At 42.7% G+C, this 26,750-nt stretch overlaps 1 protein-coding gene across 1 annotated transcript; it reads right to left on the bottom strand.

The window, feature by feature from the left end:
• Nucleotides 1-708: 708 nt before the first annotated feature.
• gnaz (guanine nucleotide binding protein (G protein), alpha z polypeptide) lies at nt 709-9,461 on the bottom strand (the record flags this gene model as incomplete). The annotated part of the gene is made up of 2 exons (XM_079179740.1): nt 709-1,053; nt 8,739-9,461. The coding sequence occupies 2 exons, from the start codon at nt 9,459-9,461 to the stop codon at nt 709-711; spliced, it is 1,068 nt and encodes a 355-aa protein (XP_079035866.1).
• Nucleotides 9,462-26,750: the final 17,289 nt, after the last annotated feature.

Here is a 26,750-nt window from a genome sequence, read left to right on the forward strand (position 1 = left end):
CTTTACACTGTGGCAGTTTCCTCTTTTAGGTAGAAACCCTGTGACATCATGTCTGCTGACATTTTTTTTTTCCCCCCTCAGATATACAGGCTCTCTCCACGTCTCGCCAGGTGCACTCACTGGTGATTGTTAAGGTGACAAACCCAATAGAGAACATTGATTCTTTCAAAATTCTTCTTGTAAAGCAGCATTAATTGACTGTGGCAAATAAAATGAAGGAGACAAAAGTAACTGAAAACCATCAGTACAGACCTACTACCTCGAGTTTGGCAGGCAGGTAGGGGCAGCTGTCTAACATTTCCAGTGTTACCTTGTCAAACAAGTGCTTGACTGTTGATCCAAAGATCTTTTGTGTGAGCAAACCTAAGGATATGTGTTGGTGCGTGTGTGTGTCTGTGTGTGTGTGTGTGTGTGTATGCGTGTTTGGGTGTCTCTGCATACTCATATTCAGTGCAAACACATTGGGTAAAAATCCCATCTTGACCATGGCCCATCAGCTCTTTTGTTTCAACTGAAACACATAAATCTACAGTATCGTCCATCCCTGACCATCATACTACCTCATTTCTTTTGCAGGTCTCTGTTGCACCTCTTCAGAGAGATAAACTGTCAGGCAGACGGACGTGCCTTTTTGTTTATCCAGCCTGGTGGCGGGCCGACTGCTGCCGAGCGGGCCCCCACCCCCCCCCCCCCTGCCAGAATCAGGTCCTAGCACAGCCCAATGTACTTGAGATTGTTCTGGATGATCACGTCCGTGACAGCGTCGAACACAAACTGGATGTTGCTGGTGTCAGTGGCACAGGTGAAGTGCGAATAGATCTCCTTGGTCTCCTTGTTGCGGTTGAGGTCCTCAAACTGCCGCTGCACGTATACAGCTGCCTCCTCGTAGGTGTTCTGACCCTTGTAGTCAGGGAAGCACACTGTCAGAGGAATGCGTTTGATCTTCTCAGCCAACAGGTCCTTCTTGTTGAGGAAGAGGATGAGCGACGTGTTGGTGAACCAGTTGTTGTTGCAAATGGAGTCGAACAGGCGCAAGCTCTCGGCCATGCGGCTCTGTGTGGATGTGGAGAGAGAGAAAGGAAACATGAAGAAGATCACACCGTGAAGACATTATGTCAGAAAAATGTAATATTTACTTTGAAGCAACAACCCAAACCAGCCCGATCCATCACACAATCAGACCACAAGAAGGGTCATGTAACCCAAGAGAGGAAATTAGACCATGTACGGTGTGAGTTGAGGGGGAACATGAAGACAGGAAAACGGACTGACTGGCGAGCCAATGGTACGGCTTCCCTGTTATGTCAACAGAGACTTGAGACGCAGACAGTCCTGCGTTTGAACTCTCTGCACATTCTCCTCCGAAACTGCTGATTACTTCTTTTTACCACCATACCGTAAAATGATTAGTGACAGAAGGTGACTTTACTCATTACAGATACATCTCGCTATTGTGAATAATTTGAAAATGGGACAATAACTGTCATATGTAAACATCCGAATGGATCACACGGAGGCGGAGACTTCTGTGTGTTTACACTGAGGACAGGCTGCTATCACGTTCTCTTCCAGTGCACCGTAACTGCTCTGGCTCTATGATAGTGTTTTATTCTTCAGCCTCAACATAAATTAATCTTAACAAAGGTCCCCCAAATGTTGATGGATTATCATTTATAGCCCGCAGGACCACATTTTTGTTTCACAATAATGGAAATCGCTGCTGTCTGCCATGTCTTGCAGATAAATGAGCTACACAAAAGATAAAGCGAGGAAGAGTACAACAGCAAGAATTTGATGCAAAACTAAAATATGAACCATGTGACTGGCATTAGCATTAAATCCTAAATTGTTTTCATTTGATTCTACTGCATGCAGGACAGGACATAAAAGAAAGTATTGTTTTTGTGTTGGGGGCAATCTGTTGGTTTTGGTACAGAAGAAAAAGAAAAAATGTGTGTGCGTATGTGTTGATTTGCATGTATATATCCATGTGCTTCAGTACAGTTTGCGCTCATGTGACGGTGAATGTATAAGAGAAAAGAAAGTTGATTTGTTCGTGGCAGCTGCTGGCATGTGGCGACTGGCCAGCAGCTTGTGACTGGGAGGTTGTCAGATGGAAGACTGCTGTTTAAAAGGTTACAGATACAACATGGTGCTCTGAGCAAATCACAAGATCTGCACAGCATGAAAACAGATACTGAGGGGAGTAGCGACGGATTAGACAATCATAGTGTGGATTCAAAGTTAGCCTTAAAATTATTCAGTGTTGTAAGTGCACTATTTTGGGAAAATGATGAAAAGCCTAAAGTTGCATGTAACCCTTATATGCAGTCCGTGTTTTTACATCAGCTCATTTAAGTTGAAAACTCTCCATTATTGGATTATTTATGTCCATTAAAACATCCTTGTTATAATAGATTATATAGAAAAACAGTGTGTTTGTTCAAATTTGACAAAGTAGCCCCTAATAATAACTACGTCCCTGAAGGGACAAAGATTTCCAAGAACACACTGAAAATATTGAATCACAAGTTCAAACTAAGATACTGTAAACCTTTTCTCCAAAAACACCTTTTGCCCTATTAAACAAATGAAATGACATAACACATGAGGAACAAACTAAGGCTTTGTTCACTACAAATTGGATAAGAATATGTCTGCAGATCCCCGTTGCCCTGATCTTCGTTCATTCATTCATGTGTCTTCCTTTCCGCTCCCGTTCTCTCACATGTTGTTACCCTCACAATGAAACATAAGCTCTCCTTTCTGTATAAGTATGTTTCTCCCGGGGACTAAGACTGGCCCCTAAACAATGCACACTATACATACAGTCATGTCTGGCAGTTTGACCTCACTCCTCCTCGTACGGTGTGAAAACAAGAGCTCAGCTGCAAAGAGGGTATGGCAGGAGACAGCGAGCTGAGCCCGGGAGTCGCTAGCCTCACCTGGCCACTACGGCGCTCCTACACTCAGACTTTCTTAATGGCGAGGGGGAGAAGGGGAAGGAGGGGGAGGAGGGGGAGCACTAAAGCATGCACACTACCTTCCTTCGCTTCAAACGCCCACTGATACACAAACACACACTTCTCTCCCCCTCTCCTCTTCCTGTCAGAGTAGACCAGAGGCGCAGGCTTTAATTAAGCTTAAGTATTAATGAAGAAGTCATTGCTTTGTTTACCATAAATACAAATCACTTAAGTGTATAGCCACCCCTTCATAATTCATTACGGTTCATTTTCAATGCCACAGTCTTACAAGTAGGAGTGCTTTGCTCTTATCTACCGAGATGATTTTCTTGCTGTACCTGAAAATTAAAATGTTCTCCCTTTCTGTTTGATTACTAATGTCTATGTGGCAGCAACACCGCTGGGTTTAGATTTCACCTTCCACTTTTGGTGAAGGGACCTGATGTGGTTTAAAGTCCGCGATCAAGGAAACTGTCATTTCACGTTCACATCAGTTCATTAGGTGTCTCTGCTGAGGCTTTAAAGCGCACATGACAAACTTTGACATAAAATCATGAGACACCCGCGATTCCTTTCCACCCGTCTGTCATGCGACGGGTAATTAATTCCTGTTTTTTTCAGAGATTAATACGAAAAGAATTGAGACAATAGAAACAGAGCTGACACTGCAGTCAGTGTCTGCCTTGATGTTTGGCTAACACAAGCTTAAACAGGCGCTGTAACCTAACATCATTTCGTTTTCACCTCACATACACAGGATCCGCTGCAGTTGCTCAGCCTCAGCCATTGCATATAAACCTGCACTACACAGATGTTGCACCCACAAACAGTCACGCAGGCACACAATACAAGGACGCACATATACACCTCATATCTATTCTCTCCAGCGCCGCTGTTTGTTGCACAACCCCCCCCCCCCCCCCCCCCCCCCCACCCCCACCCCTCTCTTCTTCCCTGCTCTCTCCTTCTCATCCTCCCTTCCCTAGTCACAGCTCACTGTCAACAGCGCAGGATTAGGAGCATTTGACTGGCCTGTTGCTAAGCAACTGTAGCCAAGGCAACCGATTCATTATGAAGACAGGGATGGGACAGGGAAAATGCACCAGGGGATGGGTTGATGGGTAAATGTTATACTGTAATTATTATGGTGTATTTTCTCTCTTGTGTGAGCCGGTGCATTGAAACTGAACCGGCGTCGATCTCGTCAGACGAAGTTTGTTTTTCTGCTCGTGTGACATTTTCAAAAACTTTGAAGATTTAGACCACGAAGCTAATTGTTGGACACCACAAGCCGTTCTCATAAAAACGACACCTTTTCCTTCAAAGCTACGGTTTTCTATAAGTGTGACGGTTAATTAGTGATCGCCGCACATATGCACGCACAAAATAAACTGATGAACCCTCAAAACTTCGAATGAATTTCGCAACAAACACTGTGCTTTGCCTCCTCTAGGCGTGCCGTTCAACTCCTATAATCCCTGTTGTGCTTCATTCTAACACGCTTGTTAACCAAGCATTCTGATACTGCGGTTCTTCACTAAGACACGGAAGAGCCAGACTCGCACTTGATCTAAAATTGATGAGTCACCTTTGGTCCAGAACGTTGAATCAGTGACTTCTTTTCTAATCTCACACAGGTTTATGCCATTGGACATTATTGACTCAGTTGTGTGAGGAGAGGTAAAGGAAAGGTTAGTACAGGAGCCATTAATTAGCAATCAATGTATATGCTGTACAACAGCTTTACTGCTAATGTATTCAACATTTCTGAGATGTTTCTTCATGGAAGGTTTAACCCATAAATGTGTCAAGGTCATACCGCGACAGACAGCACTTTCTGATATGGTCTCGGTTGTGAAATCTATTTTATTTATTGTTCAACCTAATAAATACGAGTTGCACTTTAGGTTATTTTCTAAAAGGTTAGCTATCTTGCAAAAGGATAAGGCAAGGATATGGTTATGTTTTTGTTCTTTTTTGAAACATCTGTTGAGCCTGCACAGTTATCTCCTTTTCGTACGATCCGACCAAACAGAAGGGAAACATTTTCTTAGAAATATGTACACATTTCCCCTGAGATCCGCCTGCCTACTATCCAGCTATTCATTATCATTCGTGCTCTACTTAATTGTCAGTATCTGTTTTCTGGTACATTGAGATACGTTGCCTTGTCTGTGTTTGGAGCATTGAGGCTGACCTGTTTTCTGCCTAACATACTGTGGGCTTCTGGATATATTTAAATGTATTTTGTAGGTATTGCATATTAGTTTATTTATTTCAAAAGAATAATATTTTGTCCTTATATTTACCATTTGCCATTTTCTATACCGCTGTAGCTTGTTAGTATTCTTCTCTCTCTCTGCACCAGAATCAGGGTCAGTCCTTTTGCCCTCACACTGTCCTGACCTTCATTCTTTTAATATTAACTGATGCTTAACCTAATTTAATAGAAACCAAATCGGGTTTCACTGCTGTTATTTTCTCATGTTGTATCATGTAAACCTTGTAACCAGACACACGTACCGTACACAGATACAAACACTCTTCTTTTCGTCGTGTTGCAGATTTATTTAGCATTTAGAGGCTCGACGATGTGTTAGGTAACAGCTGTTCGGCCGCGTGGCGTCAGCTGACTGTGGTTATAGAAGCGGACGGCTACAATGTGCAGGAATTCACTAAGGAGCCTTCTGTAGGTGATGAAGGAACCACAGGAACATTAAGATTGGGACTACACTTAAATTTAGAATTGCTGCTGCATTATGCCGTCTGCCTGATGGTCCTGTTGATTTATGAAGGCGTGGCCTGATGTCCAGTATGGCCACCGTCATGTGGTGCTGGTACAGCCTCTCTTTCACAAATCTGCGGGCACAGTATAAATGTTCAAACGACTGGACCATCTTAGCCACGACATTAATGTGTTTCTATGTTACTGTATGAGTGCTTTGTCAATGCCGTGTTCAAATGTACATATTTATTCAGCATTACCGTGGTGTGGCTGCACGACACTAAATACACGCCTCGTGCACAGTGTGATGTTCAATTTGAAATGTGAGTAGATCATCTCTCCAGGTCATACTTTAATACGCTGTGCGTCCTGATACACTTCTGCGCATTTCTGCCATTTGCACGTTCTATCTATCCATTGTATATTAAGTATATTATTTTAATCATTAAGACACTGTTACATCTGTTAAGTTATATAAGATAAAGCCTTCTATTTCTAATTCTGTGCCCGTCAAGATTTTTCATTCATTCTCGACTTGATTATTACAACACATGTGTTTCTTTAAGTCTTGAATGTCATGAAGATTGCCTATATTGTGCTATTGCCATGGTGTTGAAGCTGCACTTATTGATTTAACATATTTCACACATAAACAAAAATACAATAGCTAATAACAATAGCCTCCACATTTCTATCCTTGTGTAGCTGAGATAGACAGGTATAGCTGAACATTGAAAAGAACGAAGAACATTGTTGGTGCACAGTTTTGGCAACTGAGTGGCTGTCTTCAAGCAATGCACTTTGCGTGCACATGGCCATAAACTTGGCTGTATGCTGCTATACGCTTGCTGTCCCTCAAATGGTTGCTCAGCAATGGTACGCTTTTTGCTTTGTTTTTGGTCTCACAGTAAAGTCACTGTAGAATGGCTTGCACTGAATAGCCAAACAAGCTAGCCTTCCCCAGTGCCCATGCAAGAAAACCATTTTGCAAAAAAAGTACAACAGTTCGATGTGGCGCAGGATTAGCTGATTGCACTGATGACGACATGCAAATAGCATCGATCTCGTAATGAAGAATAGCACTTTGTGTGCTCATCACTCATAACACTTTAAAACACATCTAAATCTGAAATGTGCAAGACTTATTGGGACTCGTTCAGCCAATGTCTGGCGTCTCTTTGTGCAAATGCAGTTAATGGGAACACAAAGGGCTTTTTTGTGAACGGGTTTCACTTGAAACAGATAAGGCAACATGTTACAGTCTGGCCTCAGGAAACCACAGCCAGTAATAATGTTACTTTGTCACAAGTTTTGCCATTGTCCAACTGATCAAAGAGAACTTCTGCTTCACGTGTTCAAACACATCAACTAAAGGCAGTCATTCATTCAACCACAAACCAACCATGAAAATGTCAGTTTTAGCAGAAATTGTATTCATAGTGTTCTGCAGCAGGGTGGTTCGTCTTTCTTTCTGGTACTTTTGATCCATCGCTGAATTTTCTTCCTCTCCTGTCTTAGAATAATAAAGGTTGTTTTTTTTCTAGCACCTGTGAACTCCCATTGCTACACAGTGCCTTTCAGAATCTGCTAATTCTCACAGGTACAGCCTCACACTTTATTCTGTGAACTCAATTAACACCATAGTGCATTTTTCTTCTCACACTTTATTTTTAACCTGTCAAACTAATTGATTTCGTGCTATAACCCAGCACGGTGTACTCCCTGTTTTATCCGGGGAACCAAGGAATTATCAGGCCAGTTCAGTTGCAGGAATGACAAAGTTCTGTTCTCAAGTTATTTCTTGTGTATAAAGAGGTGTAAATAGATACTGGAATCTCTTTAGGAAAGAAATGTGATCATGCCTGTGAAGAAATAGAAAATAGCTGACCCCTCATAGCTGGTCTAGCCTAAAAAAGTCAAACAGAATCTATTGTTGACCTTCCATTGTCAAAAAGGCAGATAAACAAGCAATAACGACCCAGCTATTCCAAAACACTCAGATAACAAAACAGATATGCTAATCGTTGGAATTCCACAACCATGAAGGGGAGATAAGAACCGCCGGCCACTGTCATTCAGACAGATTTGAAATAGTTTCACCACCACATTAAGGCAGTGTTAATGTGTTTCACCTATTTTGACAAAATCAATCCATTCATGCCCCCAGCCAAAGAACTTTGGATTAGGAACATTACATTTGTATAAGACTCACCCAATTGTTTATTAAACCAAACTACATGAACTGTAGAGGGATAACATTAGGTGGGAATGCTTTTTAGGATGAGAATAACGTGACGACAACGGTGCATAAAGTGGTACTGGATACCTTTTGATCCGCAACTTTGGGTATATATTTCATTTTTGTACATAGATTGAACGTTTTACAGTTGCTTTCTGTAGCTGTAGACCTAAACTTAGTAGAATGCCTTTTAATACTCTGTTTGTTTAGGTCTGTTATCCTTCTTTGAATGATAAGCTGCTTTAGGAATCTTTCAGTCGGCTAATCGTGCATTTGTTCCCATACAGTGGAAATGCAATGTACTTGATCTACTTAATGAAATGCTGGGAAACAATCATATTTTTAATTCCTAATTGCTGCATCTAAAATTGTTAAAGCTCTTTCCTTTATTAAAATATTATTATTTGAATTTGAAGTAATCAACCCAGTTTCCAAAAATGATTTTGCATGTAGCCATTATTCAATTCTAATTAAATTCAAAATTAAAATGCGAATGACGCAATCATTATCTTAATTGCTTTGACTGAAATCTAGATACCAAGATTATTGGTAGCTAAGATCATGAGCCAAACAAATGTTATCTGTCTCACATAAGAGAATTATCCACTTGAATTATCTCAACACATTGTGAGAAATAATGGTCACACTTCTACTCACGAATGGTGTAAAAACTTAAGTATTTGTAGAATATGTGCTGATTGGGTTGATATCTGGCTGCCGTGTGCGAGCATGTGTTAGTGCATACACGTGTGCATGTGCATACATTTACTGTGAAAATGTGGGCCCTTTAAAAAGAGATCTTTCTTACCGTCTGGTTGTCCTCGTAGAGCTTGAGGTCATAGCCACTTAGCTCGACACAGAAAATGATTGCAGTCACGCCCTCAAAGCAGTGGATCCACTTCTTTCTCTCCGAACGCTGTCCGCCCACATCCACCATCTTGAAGGTGAGCTCCTTGAAGGTGAACTTGTTCTCCACAATGCCGGTGGTCATGTCGCGGGACCGCAGGATGTCCTCTACAGTTGGGATGAACTCAAGCGCAGAGATGCGGTCCAGGTCATTCAAGTAGTAGGCAGTGTTGTCCTCTAAGTGGTACTCATTGGATCGTTGAAAGCACTCCTGGACCCCTGAGTCAGCCCACAGGCGCTTCATGACCCCCTGCAACTCTAGAGTGATCTCCCCTTTGCTCTCCGCTGGCCCTGTGAGGGCAAAGAGCTGCACAGCATCGTAGGCGCGATCGGCATTGTGAAAGTCGATCTTGAGGGTGGTAAGAGCGCGGATGATGCGGGTGAGCGAGTCGATGGCATTGTACAGGATGAGGGGCTTGTACTCCTTGCAGGCCTCCAGGTTGAAGCCACCGCTGTGGATGATCTTCATCTGCTTGACGATGGTGCTCTTGCCCGAGTTGCTGGTGCCCAGCAACAGTAGCTTGATCTCACGCCGCTGCCGCTGACTCTCTGAGCGCAAGTGGCGGTCGATTCGCCGCGAGCGCCGCGCCGCTTCCTTCTCCTCCGAGCTCTGACGGCATCCCATGGTCCTCCACCACGTGGTGAGCGCAAAGGAACTCGTGCTGCTGCTTGATGGGAAAGCAAATTACAACGAAGTGGTGACCTAAAAGGAGCCGGTGGAAGAGTTGGAGAGGGTTTTCACTAAAGGTAGGAACGTGCCGGTGAAGAGGCAGACAGAACTTCACAACAGACCAATTTAACACTAGACAGGAGAGCCACCACACTGAGGAGTGGCTCAGGAGTATTTCATTATTTTTGTTCAGGGGCAGTCGGTGAGTCCTGTGTGGGCAGAACCCAGACTTGTGGGATGCCCACACAGTGCCTGGCACTGAGGGTTGGACTGCCTGCTGAAGCCAATGGAGCCGGGGTGCATAGCAGGGGCTCCCGCTGACGAAAAGCTCTGGACAATAGCTGGGGAACGTTACGTATATCAGTAGACAACTTGTTTGGGCTTGATGCGTGACAATAGCAAAGCCCCCTCACTCTCCTCCCACATGGCTCTTGTGGTACGTTTCACTCGTTTGGCGTCTGCAACCGTCCACCTCAGTTCGATATTGGCCTGTTTTGTTTGATGTTCCTGATAAAATCGTTTCCGCTTCTTCTGTGGTGTGATATCTCCCCAGCAACTGAAGGGCTGCGAGTCTGCCAACACATAAGACGGAAAGAGAAGAGAAATGAATACCACGTTCAAGACAAGTAAGAGCAGTTTCATCTCTCTCCATTACATCAATAACATATTAAAAGAATAGTTCAACATTTTGTAAAATATGCTTCTTCTCTTGGAGATAACTCTTAAGTCTTTGCGTTTGATTAATAGCTGGAGCCAGGAGGTAGTTAGCCTAGCTTAGCATCGAAGCAGGGGGGAAATAGATTTACAAATATCTTTGTACCAAAATCTGTGCTCACTGACTGAGTCCAGCAACCAGCACTCTGCATAGAAGTGCTTGCTGGATGGATAAAACACAAATTATTGTTTTTGCAATTGTGCCATTCAAATAAACAAGTGAGCTTTGGCGGAACCGGGAATCATATTTTCCAACTTTGGACTTGCTGTGTGCCCACTTCCAGTCTTTATGCTAATTGCCTCCTGGCTCTAGCTCTGCATTATCACACATGGCAGTAACACCGATCTGCTTATTTCAATGTAATGACATGTAATTCTTTATCCACAAAATGTAAAATCGACTGATTAGCAATGAAAGCCTATACAGTCACATACATACTGACCTGCACACTTCCCATTCAACCATTGCCATGCTACCCTTGTTCTGTGTACGCTGCCTCTTGAGATTTCTGCTCCTAATAGTTACACACCCCAACTCTCTCCCTCAGCAGTCCTGTGTTACCATAGACCCTGAACCAATGTAGATCTCAGCTCACCACGCCCAGACGTTTAGCACCGCCGCACACACGGACACTCATTATATACACAATCAAGGTCAAACAAACGCATAGCAACAGACCGAGAAAAACAAACTGTACTCTTTGAAAAGGAACGGGTGCAGGATTAACATGACACACGTGTTTCCTTGTATCCAATGGCATCTTCCGCCATTCACACTACACCGCAACACCTCTGACTGTCGTGCTCTCAGAGATGCTCAGCTTAATGCATCAGGTGAAATGCTCATTTACTATCGCAGTGGAAAATAACAGGCTTGATTCAGAAGGTGCCTCTCGTGCTTTCATTCCCCGTGAAGCCCCCTTTCCTTGCCCAGATATCTGTATTGTATCCTTACGATTGTATGCGGTGATCAGAAAAATAAAAAAAAGTTTGGGGACATGAATTCAAATAAAATACTGTCTTATAGGATATGATGAATGTAAAGCAAAAACAAATTTGGAGTAGTGAATGCCTGTGGGAATTGGTGATAAATAGATGCACATTGAAACGAGCTGTATGCTATTGGCTGAGTAACGAATGTGAAATCATACTGTGGCCTAGTTTGGTTGGCGGAACTATATTCTGCAGACCTATCACATAGAGGGGGAGAGAGAAGGAGGGAGAGGGAGCGAGAGAGAGAGAAAGCATTTCTCAGAGCTCAGTGAGTGAGGTCCACTCTTCAAATGACGGACAAACAGAGCAGAACAAAGCCATAACAAAGCATCACAACACAAACGGAGTGCAGAGCATTGTTTCCTGGCTCCAGGCACCTGACTTCCCTCTCAAAATGGCATAGCCAGCCAAACCGGTTAATGCACATCACTGATTTTGAGAGCCTACGAAACACATTAAAGCTTCAGAAATATGCAACACTTGCATTTCCGCACTTTTTGAAGTCTCACCACTTTAAATAATTGCTAAGGAAGTAATGTACCGGCAGTGCAAAAATCAGTGTATATTAATATCAAATTTAATTTGTATTATTAATATTCCCCATGCTGACACACTAATAACTGGAGCGTAATGCAGAAGGACAAAACAAAAAAAAGCCTGAAACTTAAATTTGTAATAATCATAAAAAACAGTAAAAATGAATTAAGAAAGTGCCTACAGGATAAAAACATGCTTACTCTTTATTGAAATAGCTCTGAATGACAGCAACAACAAATAATATATCATCTCTATTCCACATCACGCCTACAGTGTCATCATCTTTACTCATTAAGGATACATTTCCAGGCTTACCTCCTCTGGCAAGTCCTATCTATCCTCATATATGTCAAACCGTCCTCCAGAGAAAAAGGTGTTACGAGGACACCTGTGCTACCTTGGCTCCGGTACGAAGAACAGGCGTGTCACTTTAAGAGTAAGTGAGTGGAGGTAGAGCCATGGGGGCCGCAGAGTGAGGCCAGCATCTCAATGTGTCATGAGGGCTGAGGTAATGTGATAGCCGAGATTAGACCGAGCTTGGTCACTCTCCTTCACAGCTCCTGCTGCACACGGCCCATCAGCTCCTATTATTAATTTACCACGCTGCAAATAATTACAATCCCGCTCTTTATCAGAGATGAGCACACGTAGTCACGGTGTGTTTCTGTTGCACAACAGCCTCTTCCTACCTGCTGCAGTTGTTGAGTCCACAAAAATGCTATTCAAATTAAGGGTCAATCACATTAGGTTGAGTGGTGATTTTAATCCATCAGGGGCTTAATTGTAATTGCTCACAAAAAAATTTGTTGCAAGAAAAATGGACAGTCTGAATACACTCTCAAAGATATAAATCCCACATTGATGATCAAACACACACCTGAGAGGATGAGAAAACCAGGTGGTCGATTAGATTCAAACAACCACCGAAAGCACAACTTTCAAAAAGAGGAAATGAAAGAGAAAGTCGGCGGGTACACCCTCATCTGTTTGCAGGCTCAGCGAGCACATCGCCATGAAAAAGGTGACAATAAACTCGGTGTTCCAGGTCAGTAGACATTGTTAAACATATGTAGAGCATTTAATTGTATCTCATAGATGCTATTTTAAAGAGCTACACAAGCGTGCTAAATCCATTATGTGTTGCTGTGAAATCAATCTCACCGTGTGAGCCGCTGAAGACACATAATTAAAATCAAACCACATATCATTTCAGAGGAGGAATGAAAAGTGATGCTGTGGTGCAGCGGTATTATGCGCTACGAGTCCCACTTGTGCTCAGGTGTGTCAAAGATGAGGAAGAGCAAATGCAGCAAATGTATTTATTTCAATGAATGAAAAGCAAAAAATTCGGAGAAAAGAAAGGGGGAAAGGCACGTGTCTCTTTTAGTCATCTTGTAATGCTTTATGAATGAGGCGGGCAGGTGTGTGGTCAGCAGTCTTGCATTTCGAGAGGGATCGGATGAGGTGTTCCAGTGGGAATAACCCTGCAGTCGGCAGGCAGTGGGAAGAATACTGCACTTCAAAAACATCTGCCGTCATAAATAACTGTTGTCTTCAGCGGGGGACCAGCAAGCAATCGTGTTTCTCATTTATTAACCAATTATCCATTTACATCAAGACCAACTTGAGCAAGAAAATTGTCGATTTATCACAGCTAAGCAGGCCAAGGGCTTGGCACGTGTGTTGGGAAAGTGACTGAACATAAACTCGGTTGAAACCTATATGGCCGTGAATGTGTTAAATGTTGGGCAAATTGTTATGGCGATTAGTGGTTAGAGTTAGTGGTAGTGTCTATAGTGTGAATTCCTGAATCTTTAATGTTCATCTGTAGTGGTCCCAGTAATATGTGTTTACACGAGCACATAACTGATCGCAGACGAAGGCCACTGCAAGGCCTTATGACTCAACTCATACACTGCCATGGATGTAAAAACAAAAGGGACATTGCACATCAGGAAAAAAATGCTTTGAAGATAGTACACATGGCAGCATATTCTTTCAATTTGTATAAGGCTTCTGGTGAATTGGATGCTCACACTGCAAGCCCTGTTTTTTTTAGACGAGATCGTAATAGGTGAGTAATACTGAGCTATCACAAGTCATGCTACTGACTTACAAACTCCGAAACAAATAAACTAAAATTGTTATTAGACCATAATTCCCGCCGCCGTTATCGTCTGCTCTGACTGCAGTCTATGTTCACTTTAAAGGTGCAAAGTGTAAGATATGACCGGAGTTTTTTATTGAAAAACAGTACAAAAACACTCCCTCGTCTCTGCCACCCCGGACTGAAGGGAAAAAATAAACTCCCAAAAGCGTACAGTACAGCCCCCGGTTAGTGCCACAATAAGCTCGCTGATGGCTCACGTAAACTAGAGGCCGATGCCAAATGTGAAAATGATAAGATAGCCGTGTTATATCGAAGAGCTCTCAGTGTTTCGGTCGAATTTTGCATGTTCTTGCCTTGCTGTTAGTAGTTGTTTTTATAACTGATCACTAAATTTAGATTGTATGGACCCAGCAGTGGAGGTGAAATGTTAGGCATTACATGGTGCACCTTTAAAGGCTGCAACTTATGTATTGGGAGCTGCGACTCCCGTTAACTCCTTGTTCTACAGAGAATTTAAAAGCAGATGGGTTTTTTTCTCTCTATGACGCAAGTTAACTTTGCATCTGTTTTTACAAACGCTTTATCAGTGACCAACAATCCTCTCTTCTTCAACATTTTTGGGAGCAAAATGCGGCCACATGGTTCATAAAAGCGAAGGGACAATTCGCATTGCGCAATACCTTGAGCGCCTTTCTCCTCATAACGTTTCTTGGCGTCTACTGGCAATTCTTTCTGTGCTTTTGTTTTGAAAGAGCTACAGCCAATGGTGTAACTCCATCACTCACTCACCTGGTAAGTCAGGGGCAGACTTTCACATTCACAGTCCTGGCCCCGCTTTGCTGTGGTCCAGCCAGAAATAATGCTGGCGCTCATTCAGCATTGTCATTAGGATGATACAGAAAGGCATACGCATGGACAATTTAACCTCGACCATTCAGAAGAGTATGGTGCTCTGGAAACGTGACTCTTTGATGACTGAACGGTAATTCATATCCATATGCCCCATGGGTTAGCAGACCTACTGAACATTATGTGTTGCCATCATTCATCGCATTTTCCCCAACAGGCCACACATTGTGTTGTAAACATGTTCTCATAAAGGAACATTCCAGCAGTTAGACTCCCTCTGGCAAACTAACATACAGTACATGCACAGAAAACAAAACAGCTCACATGCTTTACAATCAGCTGCACAGCGCTCATGCTGTCTCAACCAAAGGCAACTGTTTTAGTGACTGGGTGGTCGCTTCCTGCTTCTGACTAGCTTCATCCTGACAACCTGCAGGACTTAAGGCTGTCTGGTCGGTGTCCATATACAGTGTTAGAGTTTTACTGGGATATAAGAGAGTGATTCTTACAATAATATCCGAAACCCCAGGAGTGAAAAAGTAGCTAATCCCCAGATCTGCTATAAATCCTGCTATTGTGTCAAGATTAGGCAGTTAGAGTAAAACGGCAATCAAACCTTTTGGCCGTGTCGGATATTTATGAGCTCAGTGGCAACTGTCAAGACCAACTCTGTCTGCGATCTTTCAGTTCTGTTTCACCAGGGAAGAGACTGCCGACCCTGTAGGTGGAGGTCAGGGCGACATTCATAGGTTTGGGTAGATCGTTGGAGCTGTGCTGTTGTTATTGAGCTACGGCAGCGCACCAGCACTGCACACCCGCTGAACTGAAATTTCCATGGGCATTAGCATTTCTTTACAAGAGCTGAGAAATTTAAACACTGGTAGTGACGCTGTTGACAGATGAAACAAACTTTCAAAATATCATCTGAAACAGTAAACAGAAGAGCAGCACTCCTTTAGGAGCAGCCTTAAGTTTCATTTTAGTGTCATGGCTACAAAAGAAAGGTATTGAATATTGATATATATATATATATATATATATATATAAACACTGCTTGGTTGGTCATTGACAAAGCGATACTCTTGAGGCTGTAATCATTGGAGGTTTTTCAGTATGTACACAGGGGCAGACATGTTCTCTTAGCTCTTGCCTTTTTAATAAAGCACTGTAGCTGTAAATATTCCAATTTGCATATTGTGAAAGAGATAACACGCCAAAGTATTTGTTATTGTGATCGTGACTGATTATTGAAATAATAAATGGAACCAAAATTACATCCACCTCGAAACAATACATTTTACAGCTTGCTTGAACCCAATAAACTAAATAAATAAAAGCAGAGTAATCAAAGAGAACAATAAGCCTTTCATAAAAAAAAGGACACGGGTGGGGTCAGTAACGTCGACCAAAAGCAAGCGATTGCAACATTACATGAATTAATCTAAAAGTACAAGCCTTTCATTAGAAAGAAATGTTGGATTTTAATCAAGACATGAGGTTTCAATCTTTGCATTGCTGAGCTAAATACTGGATCACAACATGTTTGTGGCTGATGGGCTGCACATGACTCAAATCAAGTCTTTTAAAGCTTCACTTTAAGCGAGGTAGATACACCCAGAGGAAAGAAACCTGTTGGAATCATAGTGTGTTGTAATTCGATCCAGGTTTATGGTTTGCATGTGAACATTGTGTGGACATAATGATTATGGCCACTTACAGATTTCACATTTTCCTGACAAGATATGCATTGATGTTACCTTAAAGGCTGCATGTAGCACCTATTGTACATCACCAAGAAGAGATATCATTTATGTTCTACATTTATGGTCCTTCAATAACGTCATCGCCTCTATTACAATGACGCCATAGACGGAGGGCTTTTTGTGTTTGGATACTGTTGTCTTTGTATACGCGTTGTTTTTGGCACCTTCGTAGACTGCTACCAGCTATAAAGTCCCATGAAATAGCTCAACAGTTGCTGTGCACTTTGATGAAGCGGTGGTCTATATTTCATCTTTTAACGACTGATACGCTCGCATCGCAAATGAGACACTCACACCTTTGTTATTCCTCGTTAAAATAGTTCATTTTGGGCTTTTATTGGTTTGGCTATTTCCTGAGGTCATTGTCAAATCTGGTGTGCGCTTGCTAGTCTGCTCACATGGTCTAATGTGAGAGCGTCACAACCACTCATTGCATTTAATTGTCAACACTACTAAACAAAGGACAAAGGAAGGATGTATCGCAGGGTTATTGTAATGGACCACATTAAGTATACTTGGTAAACTGATGACTTGATATATTTTGGTTGGTTGTCAGTGTCATTAATGACCAGTTTGATAAAGTGTAGTCTAAATGATGAACGATGGGGAAGTAGGAAGGAAGGGAGTGGAAGGTTTTACCATGTAAACATATTCAATATGTGATTCGTATGCATTTTAAGACACAGATGTTTCATGTAGCATGCACAGTACATGTAACAGCATTTTAAAGGGCTGCAGCTATGATCCAGAATGACAAGAACATTTCTCATCCAAACAATGATGCCATAACTGATATGTTAAGTACATTTACTTCATTTAACTCAAAACTGAAGGTGGAATCTTTGAATCTGAAATAGCAAAAGAGATATTGAAATATACCTCGTACAAAGCAACATTGACCAATTACCTAGACCCAATTCATCAGTTATATTACCCAATCTTCTTCTTTTTTTTTTGCACGAGTATCCTTTTGAATCCCACTCTCTTGTCTTATCATGACTTTAATCTATTTAGGCCGACTGCCTCAGAGTAGAGCCACGAGGAGTCTTAAATCAGTCGTGCTAGAGCTACTGGAAAGAGTACGAGTGATGTGAGCAGTCTGGCAAGGGTTCCAGGAATTCCTACATCTAGCAGCTTATACTGTACACCATGGCAGCTTTTGATAAGATGGAGCTGGCTACTTTGGCGATTATAATCTTAATCTGTCAAAATCCTTTTGCCACAATAAACGTGGGAACCATGAATGGTTAAAAAAGGGCAGTTGTCCTTTAATTCCTTCCAATACGCCTGATCATCTTTTTACCACACTGTATTTACTGTATGAATCGATGCTAACTAAGTGCAAGTAGGTAACTTTCCAAGGGACAGAAATAAGATGCACAGTAAGTCATAGGTGGGTGATCTGCAGGGAACTCCAGGGTTTTTGTTTCCCTAAACTGGATATACTGAAACTACAACGATGTGGAATCTGGGATAAAAGTCAGAGAGTCAATGTCATGCTTCTAACAGCAGAATGATAGATCAATATCAGCCCAATGCCAGTTGCTAACACAGATCCCGTTGATAACATTATATCATGTGATGCTCCTGAAAAATGTACTGTGTGTGCCTCGTAGCCTAATAACTGAAATACATGTTTTTTTTTTGTGCATCTCTCAGTGGAATGAAATAAATGAAGTCTTCCAACCAAGAAGGCCTGTGTCTGTGTGGTGAGTCAGAGCTTTGTGGTCTCTACATCCTACATCAGAATCCTATGAGATATAGGTCGCAGGCAGAGTGATCCTCAGCACCATTCAACAGTTTGCACCATTTTATGCAAGATTTAGCCTTTGAGCCTGAAAGGACTGCGTCCGGACTGGCCTACTTTCCCTACAATAATCCGGTCCATTTTCCAACACTAAATTCGGTCTCTCCTCGTATGTCATCTGTTCTAGAGAATAGCTAGTGAAAAAATGAACAAGCTAGGGACCATGTCATTCAGGCTGAACAAGAAAACCTAGTTAACCACATTTACACAGTGAAGACACATTTAAATTGGCTGTCAAAGAGCCTCAAGAATGAGCCTGTCAGCAGAAGTGTGTCTAGGATTTCTCTACCAGAAGACTCCTGGGGGAATTTTGAAAGCCTCTAATGTCGTATAGCACCTTCGCTTCATATGTCAGGAGACATCGTATCTAATGGATTTTGAAATTGATGTTGTCATTATAGTAAGGGACCGTCAGACGTTTTCTTTGTTCTTGTCGTAAAGCTTTTAGGTAAACTCAAAATCTCGGGAGATCAGTTCTTGTGTAGCTTAATGAAAACTACATTAACTGGTACTAATCAGTACTTTTAAGGTGGATCAAATGACTATGTGACGTCAAATTGGTTGAAATCATGGAGAATTATCGCCCTTCTCTGCAGCTCTACAGGGCTTTATAGCTGTATAGCCTCTTTTAGCAAATTGTTATGGTTCTGTGTCCTGCATATTACTGTTACTACAGGCTTTTTGCGCACAAATAAAAGAGAGGAAAAGCCTTGCATCAAGATGGTAGACAGACAATGTAAACAACTAGCTGGTGAAAAGAGTCAAACAGCCTGCGAAAATATGTTGGTGGACCAAAACGGAGGTAAAAAGAGCAGTGGATACTGGATTTATGGACTGTAAATATGACTCCAAATGAATCCTAATGTTGCTCCGTGTCTGCTGGATGTGTGAGTAGACAACTGTGCGCCAGCGATATGGTGGTCGCTAGCTAAGGACACTTTTTTCTGTGTGCACCCTAGTGGCAAAAAATGGAATAATGCAGCTTTAAGAGAAACACTGTTCTTATCTCAGGACATCTATAACATGCATGGAAGCGTGTCACATGTTCTTTTTCCAGCGATGTGAATCTACCTATTCATTATGGATGGACCAAATCATCTGGGAGTTGAAGCTAAATCTAATATAAGCTAGTAAATTGAATTCTCTGTCATTGGCTTTATGAAAAAGAATTATATGGTAATCTAATTATTAAACCCAGTTATTGTAAACCCTTAATTTATGCCTCACATTTGTTTGTTCAACATTTCATGCTATCGCTTCATGTTATCGTCGTTGACATGCTGTCCTGCATGCGAATTTCATAGAAAGTTGCCCGTATACTGTACACATGTGAGGACACTGCTCATTCATTATGAGAAACAATGATGGGCTGTGTTCTCCTCTCTACTCCGCCGAAACAGTGGGCTGTTTGGAGACGGGGTGGGGATCAGGCCTCTGTATGCTAGATACTTTTTCGTGATAGTGCTCCGTTTAACGTTCCTGATCTCAATGGATGTGTTCCCCCTTCTCCAATCCAGCGGGTCACACTGAGTCACAAGGCCGGCCGGCGATGACAATGGCATGTTTGTGCACAGGCTGAGCTATGGGTAGGCTGTCTGATGCGAAGGGATAAGATGGCACAAGGTGGACACTAGAGTCTTGTGTTGTCACTGATGTACACACAGATGTGAGTACACGTGTGAGTCTTTGGGTATCTGTCTGAACAGATCTTTTGCTGCTGGTGCTTACAGATGTTTTTCTGCCTTCATACTTCTCTCACTATATCACTTCGATCAAAACCATTCAGGTTAGTAAGCAGTCTAATCTTCATTCAAACACTCCAACGTTATATTCATTTGGGTCATGACAGATAAGATAAATGCTTTCTGCAACAGAAGGAAATTGTGGTAAACGGACACTTTCAGGCTTTGTACAACCCACAGACATTATCTGCAGTTGGGGGATTTGATAACTGGAACAGGAAAAGGAGAAATAACTACTACAGCACACGCAACAGCCATTAAACCACATTATCAGCGCTGTAAAATAAATGCTGTAAGGGACAATGATGAAGTATGCTAAAAGGAATAAGAGTAACATATCTTACATATTGCAGTAGGGCCCCTGCAGAGACTGTGCAAGACTTACACCAAATGATGAAATCACCATCCGAAAAGGCCACACCTATATTTTAATCAAATGATGTATAATCTTGCTCTATTGCCAAGCCCCCAACTGATGCCAGCCCAGAACTGAACAGTTATATGTTTATGGGATGAATGTGTGGGTAGGGGAGAGATATGACAAAATGGCACCTGTACAAACAGGGAAAGGCAATTATACTGCATGTTAAACACAGGAAATCAGAATTGATTTATCTACAGCAGTGGACTGCAGAGGTCACTGACACGCACCACCAGCTTTAATCCACTTTCGGGTATTTTCTCGGAAAAGCAGACGTGCACGCCCTAATCAAAACAACCTAATTGTCGTGCTATGAACGTTACGTTGTATCTAAGAAAGCCTGTAGTATTCACAGATTCATGCAGGCATATACATGCGTCCATGCACGCACACACACACGCTCCTTTCGATTCTTTCGGTATAGACCAACATCCCTCACCAGTATGTAGTAGGCCATACACTCCCTCATCAACCCCCATCCCCCCCCCCATCCCTCCCTCCCTCTCTTCCACCTCCTTGTTGTCATATGACCGCTGTTATGTGTGTGCAATGGAACACAACGTTGCTCTGTTAGTCCCCTCTGCTCTGCCCTCTCAGATTTGAGTGCTGTATGTAAGGCCCTCTCACTCGCCGGCCTCAAGAAAACACACAGGCCCCTGTATGTGACGAACAGCAAAGATTAGAAAGGAGCGCAAAGAGAAAGAGAGGGATGAATTGAGCCCCCCCCCCCAAAAAAAAAAAAACGTACTCATTAACAGAGCCCCGCCCGGAGATTTTGTTTGATTCAGCTTTCCTCACTGATGCTTTACTGTCAAGTCCTTTATTAGTCCTCTATACATCTGTGTCTGCCCAACAGTGTCTCCTAGTCGTTTGTGTGGAGATGACACTTTGTCCCTGTACCTGGCAAGGATTAAAGACCCAAAACAAACACAAATGCTGAGCCAGCTGAAACAAAGCACTGCCCTGTCTGAATATACAGAGTGACAAAGCGACTGAGAGCTCTGAGCTCTATGGACCGCCGTGGTGTTAAAGGGTATTTCATCGCCTCTGCAAGATCACTTTCAATGTTAATTCCCACTACCACTAAAGCAAATGTATAAGAAGTGGTTAATTCTGGTGCTCCCTCTCCAGGAAAAAAGGGACATCTTACATTAATCATTTTATTAAGTAGGCTGCCGAGGGAGCTATGTTTGGCCCCCTTGGTACTTAAGTGGAATAGAGCTGAGTTTAATCGTCCAAGTCGACTGTGTGCTCACCTAAAAGGTGTAAGATGGCTGAAAGTGCACCGGACGGGGACATTGGCCTCCTCAGTGCTAGAGCTGCCACCTCAACAGCCACTGTCACTTTAAAACCAAGTCTGTCCCCGCTGTCCCCTGCCATTATGTCACCCAGTGGAGTGGATGTAGCAAGTAACAAAGGAGGTGGAAGGAGGTCAACTCAGCATAGGTTCTGTCACACTATTGCTCTCATTTTTACATGCATAAAGGCAGCTTGAGTGGAAGCATACTGCGTATTACCATTGAAACAAAGGAGAATAAATACATCAAGAGGCTCCATGCTTAATGTATGTGACATGTATTCCACTGGTTTAAGAATTCATGTTGAGGTTTGTGTATTTGGCTTAAAAAAACAATTTATCAAAAATCAGACGAATTGTATTTCTTCCAATATTATGTTCAATATTATGTTCAAACTGTCTGAATGAGGGTATGATGATATTTTTCAGTATGTGCGCGTGTGTGTGTGTGTGTGTGTGTGTGTGTGTGTGTGTGTGTGTGTGTGTGTGTGTGTGTGTGTGTGTGTGTGTGTGTGTGTGTGTGTGTATGTAAGCATGTGATTAACCTTCATATTCCCCACTGGACCTCGTCATACATCATTTTAAAGCCAAGGGCATTAGTGATCTCTAACATTTTTTGACGGCTTGCAGAAGAAAACTGAAAATCCAACAGAAATAATTCTTATTGATTGGAGCTTTTGTCCCAGTGGATGTGACCTTGGTTTGTCTTCTAGTGGTCAACAAGTTGCTGAGACTGTAGAGGAGAACGCGGTCATAACTGGACCAAATCAACAAAGTCACTCTGAATTGTGGGTGAAAAACACAGACGGCGACACACTGTCTTGACGACAATGCAAAACATGTATTGTTGTGCACGCAGTTCTGATCGTGGCTGTGATATTATCGGCCACTGTTTTTCTCCAAGTAATTGGAAGCAACATGACGTGCGTCTTCTCTTGAAATGGCATCATGAAGAATTAAGTATCTGCACATTTTGGTCACCGCCCTAAATCACAACTCAGACCCTTTGAAGTTTTAATGAAACCAATACTGCACATTGCACTGACAACAATACATCACTTTACTGCGAGTCATCTACACTTGAAAAACACATGGATAATTAATTCATTTGATTTATCCACATTGTTAATTTGAGGTCAGAAAGAAATAGAGCATGATGTCTCAGCTAATGGTAAAGTTACACTTCCTAAAAAATATGGTGCTTCAATATCTGCTTATCTGAATTCCATAACGTCGAGCATTTTCTTGATGACAAACAGTAAATTCAACTTGCAAGCAACCCACAAAGGCTTATTCCAATCTGTCAGCATTACACTATGACAGCGATCAATATTCCCATCCAGTTTAATTGCGTTTTATCGCGAACCTGAATCAGGCAACATTACACACGTTCAGCAAAAGTGTCAATCTACTCCTGATCCATTTTGGTATCAGTAGTGCTCAAGAGATAAGGGCATGGTGGAATTTATCCACCATCTTTGCCTTGATTCACAGATGTCTCTGGTACTCGGTGTGAGCTGCTGCCGCTGGAACTATCACAGGCACATCCAGCGTTTTTTTTTTTCTTTTTCCTTCACATGCTCAGAAAAAGCGCTGTCTTTCTACACCGACGTGAAATTATCACGGTCTTTCCCCCTCTCGTGTATCCAATCGGTTCCAAATCTTCTCTTTCCTTCATTCTCTCTCTTGCTCTCTGCTGCATCAACCTCCGCCCCTCTGCCCCATCTGCCTCCCTACTGTTAAACCCCCCCCCCCCCCCCCCTCGACCCCTCCCTGCACTGGTTCTCCCTCTCTCTATCTCTCCCTCTCGCATGTAACACAAACACACATACAGTACGCACAAATACACATGCTCTCCTGATGCTGCACAACCGATCCCAACCCCCCCATTGAAAAAAATACAGTAACACTCTGTTAAAGATGTGAAAGATTACTGAAACAGAAAATGTCACAAATTGTAATGAACATGCTCTGCTCTCCCCCCCCCCCACACTTGCCCCCTCTCACCGTTAAGATTTTACATTCACAAACAAACACAACTTGACCATATAAATCCCAGCTGGAGATTATTAATGAATGGTGAGGTAAATGTCCCCCAAAGAACAGCAGACAGAAAGCTCCACTCCAATCCTACAAGCGTTCCTGTGCTGCTGTCAAGCCACAATTTGCCCGCTTATCCCAGTGTCTGCGAGCTTCGTGGGATTTGTGCACTTCCCACTGCAAATTCACAATCAATATCTCGTGAAGCCAGTTGTAAGTACACTGAACACCTGATCGTGTGCTTTTACTCTCTCATTTACCCTCTTTCCATTTCTGAGCTTATGGCCTGGACAGACAGACAGACAGACAGACACACACACACACACACACACACACACACACACACACACATCTTTGACGGATCCTTGACTTGTCCTACATACAGTAATTACATGAACTAAGCATTCAGAGAAAAACATTCTCTCCGGATCGAGGATGCTTCGGGGAGATGATGAGTCAGATTGCAAGCATAAGATACAGCAGCGTCCGTTGGCACAGAGCTAGCAGGGTGGAGGAGGGGACTGGACAGGCTGCCTGCCTGCCTGCCTGCCTTGGTGCCATCTCTGAACATCACCTTCCCCATTTTATCAGGAAAACATACTCGCCCTACGACAGAATGACTGCAATGAAATGGCATCTTGCTCCACCACTGTGTCCAAACCAGACCAGCCTTGCGGTGATCACAAAAAAAAAAAAGAAGCTTTGCGTCTGTTTTGAGAGTAGTCAGGCTTACCGTGTTCACAAGCCAGCATCCATTTACAAAGGATACTGCAGACAAGCCCTTACAGGGAGAGAAAGGCTCTGTGCAATCCACCTTTAGTCCCGCTGCTTCATCTTCAAATCTTCCTCATATTCACAGGGTCACACACACTCAAGTACATCTCTCTCTCTTTCTCTCTCTCTCTCTCTCTCTCTCTCTTTCAGCACCCCACTTTCTCTGTCTTATTAACGTCTGCGTTCTATATCCTCTCTTGTTTGCTCCAAGGCAGTTGAGACACTGCAGCGATGGGGGTGGAGGGCGTGTATATATGTGTGCGTGTGTTTGAGTGTGTCAGAGACAGAGAGGCAGAGAGAGGGAGTGCAGGACAGAAACGGAGGGAGGAGTCAGCAGGGATAGAGAGAGAAGGGGGAAATGGTCAGGATTAAATCATGAGAGTAACAGACAGAGAGAGAAAAACAGGCTTTGATGGGGTTGCTACAGCACCGTATCTTTATTTCACGCTATAATGATAAAATATACATTTGCCTTTAAGAAATCTGAGCCCCTCCGGCTGGAATGGAGATGATACAGTGAGTAGATCTGTTTCTTGAGCTATTATATTTGCTGACAGACCAGCAGCAGGATTGGTTGTGTTTCATTGATGACTGAAAAAACATACAAGATAGGAAGAGAGGGAGGAGGAGGAGGAGGAGGAGGAAGGGACTGGAGAGGAGAGGAAGAGAGGGGAGGGGAGAAATGACGACAAAGGAATGGGAGGGGGATTGGACGATGGTGTAATGTGCTGTTTCCGTGCCAACTGTTTCTGTGACAGTGGGACCACTTCCTTTATTGCTATTGGCTATAACCAAGAATTGATAGAGGCTCGGGCAAATGAGGCAGCATACCATGAGGTGTGAATGGGTGGGGTTTTTTTTCTTTTTCTTTTATTTATTATTTATTCTTGTTCATCTCTGGTTTTGCTTGACTGCAGCCACAGAGAACACATGTACGCACGAACACATGGAAACATAATGATCGCAGCGCTGGAGCATGATGTGAGTTATTGCTTTGTCATTATGGATGCCACCAGTGTGTAAAAAAAGACTCCTCCCTTCCTCCTGACACACACAAACACACTGTACAACAGCGGGAGAAATCCCCAGATCGGGTTGCTCAGGGTGTGTAGTGTGAGGAAATTGCCTGGACATCAACCCCGGTGTCATGAACTGTGAGATAATTAATGGGCAAATTGCCAAAGCAAGCGCACATCTGGTGGGGGGGGGTGAGAAACTTTGCTTCTCCCTGACCTTTCATCTGGCCCTTTTAATCCGTTCTGGGAGGCAGGTGGTGTAATTGTCCCCATTCTTTCTCCCTGTCACTTTCTCCCTCACTGTAATCATCAATTACCGTAAACAGACGCTCGATCTCAGCGTACAGTCGCTTCCTCTTTAGTGTCCATTTAATATTGCAGAAATGTATCGGCTCTCGGTTTCGGCTTGGGAAGTGAACTCTCTATACTTCTCAAAAATGAGTTACAGAAACCTGCAGACAATAGTGTATAATGTAAGTCAGGTGCATGAACCTGCCATCTGCCACAAAACCACACTGGGATGTCCCTACGTGTCCATTTCAGTCACATTAAAACACATCTGACAGGTGCCTGTTCCGAGTCGATGTCACGTACTCAACAGCCTTGATTCTAAACTAGGTTGTTTCCACTTGGGCTCAGGCGGCTGTTGTTTTACCTTCGAAATATCAAACCTGTGACGATCCACCAGACCACATCACACAGGAGATAAGTCTCGAGGTGGGATAGAAACATTACGTATGTTTTGATGTTTTTGAACACGAAATGTGTCAATCAGTGCTGAATGAGAAGATCTATCAGGCTGATAGAAATACAAAGCAAGAATCGGTCAAGTTGCTGATGGTCACAGGCAATGACAATCTGTCATTTTGCCACTTAACAACCACTTTGCCTCCTAAAAGGTTCTTAACACTTCTTGGCTTTTTAGTAGCTATAGCTCACCAGCTCATTTTGGTCTCCTATCATTTTAAAGCTGCTATTGTCCACTGAAAAACACTTTTATAACAATCACAGGCCTCCTTTTTTGCTATAGAATCACTCAATGTAAGTACATCATTTTTAACAACTAGCCTCTCAAGTAAGACTCGAGTGGCAACCAATCAAGCAACAGCTACCCTATATACCCTTGGATGTGATTGGGTCTGATATTTGCTGTAATGATAAATGTGCTCAGTCTTTGCTTC

Source organism: Pholis gunnellus (genome assembly GCF_910591455.1).
Source record: "Pholis gunnellus genome assembly, chromosome: 18".
In the NCBI taxonomy this organism is placed as follows: Eukaryota; Metazoa; Chordata; class Actinopteri; order Perciformes; family Pholidae; genus Pholis; species Pholis gunnellus.